The sequence below is a fragment of the Gavialis gangeticus genome, unplaced genomic scaffold, assembly GCF_001723915.1.
Source record: "Gavialis gangeticus isolate Ggan-Ray unplaced genomic scaffold, GavGan_comp1, whole genome shotgun sequence".
In the NCBI taxonomy this organism is placed as follows: Eukaryota; Metazoa; Chordata; order Crocodylia; family Gavialidae; genus Gavialis; species Gavialis gangeticus.
Genome location: NW_017729032.1, coordinates 29,923,914 through 29,925,760, shown reverse-complemented (window position 1 = coordinate 29,925,760; position 1,847 = coordinate 29,923,914). Strand labels below are relative to the sequence as shown.

At 44.3% G+C, this 1,847-nt stretch overlaps 1 protein-coding gene across 1 annotated transcript in view; it reads right to left on the bottom strand.

The window, feature by feature from the left end:
- The window catches only part of DYNC2H1 (dynein cytoplasmic 2 heavy chain 1), a 601,360-nt gene that overhangs the window by 297,858 nt on the left and 301,655 nt on the right, over positions 1-1,847 (bottom strand). The window contains exon 81 of the mRNA XM_019524237.1: positions 1,304-1,515. Within this exon, the coding sequence (XP_019379782.1) occupies positions 1,304-1,515 (212 nt within the window). The remainder of the gene's footprint in view (positions 1-1,303; positions 1,516-1,847) is intronic.

Here is a 1,847-nt window from a genome sequence, read left to right as displayed (position 1 = left end):
AATGGTTCAATGTCTAGCTGGCAGACAGTATCAAGTGGAGTGCCCCAGGGTTGGCCCTGGGGTCGGTTTTGTTTAGTATCTTCAACAAGAACCTGGAAGATGGGATGGTGTGCACCCTCAACAAGGTCTGCAAGTGACAACAAGCTGGGTGGAGCAGTAGATACACTGGAGGATTCAGAGAAACCTCAACAAATTGAAGGACTGGATCAAAAGAAACTTGTGAGGTTCAAGAAGGACAAGTGCAAAGTTCTGGACTTAGGACAGAACAATCTCATGCACTGGTACAGGCTGGGGACTCACCAGCTAAGCAGCAACTCTGCAGAAAAGGACCTAGCTGTTACTGTGGACAATAAGCTGAATATGAGTCAGCAGTGTGCCCTTGCTGCAAAGAAAGCTAATGGCAGACTGGGCTGCATTAGTAGGAGCATTGTCAGAAGATCAAGGGAAGTGATTCAGCACTGGTGAGGCTATATCTGTAGTACCATGACCAGTTTGGGGCCCCCCACCACAGAAGGGATGCAGGCAAATTGGAAGGAGTCCAGCAGTGGGCAATGACAATGGCCAGGGGGCTGAGGCAAAAGATTTATGAGGAGAGGCTGAGGGAACTGGGCTTATTTAGACTGCAGAAGAGAAGACTGAGGGGAGATTTGACAACAGCCTTCAACTACCTGAAGGGTGGTTCCAAAGAAGATAGAGCTCTTGAACTCTTGGCTCTACAGTGGCCCTTTTTCTTCAAACAGAGGGGAGGATAACTCAGGGATTTCTCTTGGGAGGTGGATGTTACTATCCCCTCAAGCTGAGAAGGGCCTTGAAGTCAGGTCTTCCCCTTCCTAATGACTGCTCTAATCACCACTGTGTAGTGCTTAGTTGGGTGCTTAAACTCAGAGGAGGAACAGGATTTCAGCCATAAACCTGTGCTCAGTGTTTTCTATTAGCTAGCTCTAGGTGCCTCCCTGCTGAGCCCCCAGACATTCTGAATTATCATTTGCACTTGTCTAATTCTCCTCATTCACTACACAGGGATCCTAGATCTCTATTTCTCTCTATTTGGGTCCCTTTCCTGGGACACCAATTTTGTAAGTTTGTTGAAGCCTAAAAAGGAGGCATCTATTAGGCTGATTTGGATATGATCCCTTTGGTACTTCACAAGCCTAGACCCAAACACCTTCAGTTCCCACTGATTTCAGGTAGACTTCTGAACCTTGCAAGAGCCTGTCATTAATTAGCACATTCAGCTGTTAAGACAGCACTACAAGAAAAAAAATTCAAATTCAATGTCTGATGACATGGCGTGCGTACTTACCAAAATGCTGCAGGAATTGGGTAGAGAGATGGAACATGGGAATCTGGTCATCTTCTTGCCCCTGAGATGTGAACCACCAATGATGGTGGAATTGAAAAGCTGTTCCAGATAGGACCGAAGGACTCTCATATCAAAGTAATTATCTATGCGGCCTCCATAAATGGCATTTTCAAACAAACCATGCACAAACTCCCACTGAAAATGTTTGGCACCTAAAAGATACAAAATGTTAGTTTTACCTTAACCTTTTGCATTGTAAAATAAACATTTCCGTGTTATTATAGTTAATCTTCCATGGCATAAAGAAATACAAAGACATCCAATAACTGATCCTTACATATTTTGTTTCTTAACTTGTACCCAAATAACATTAAATATTGTAATAGCTTATAGTTTCATAGTTTCATAGATTTAGGGTCGGAAGGGACCTAGTAGATCTTCTAGCCCGACCCCCCACCAGGGCGGGAGAACAACAAAACCCTAAAAAGAAGAAACGGGACTCAAATGAATCCAGCCAGGTAGGCATCCAGCCTCTTTTTAAAGA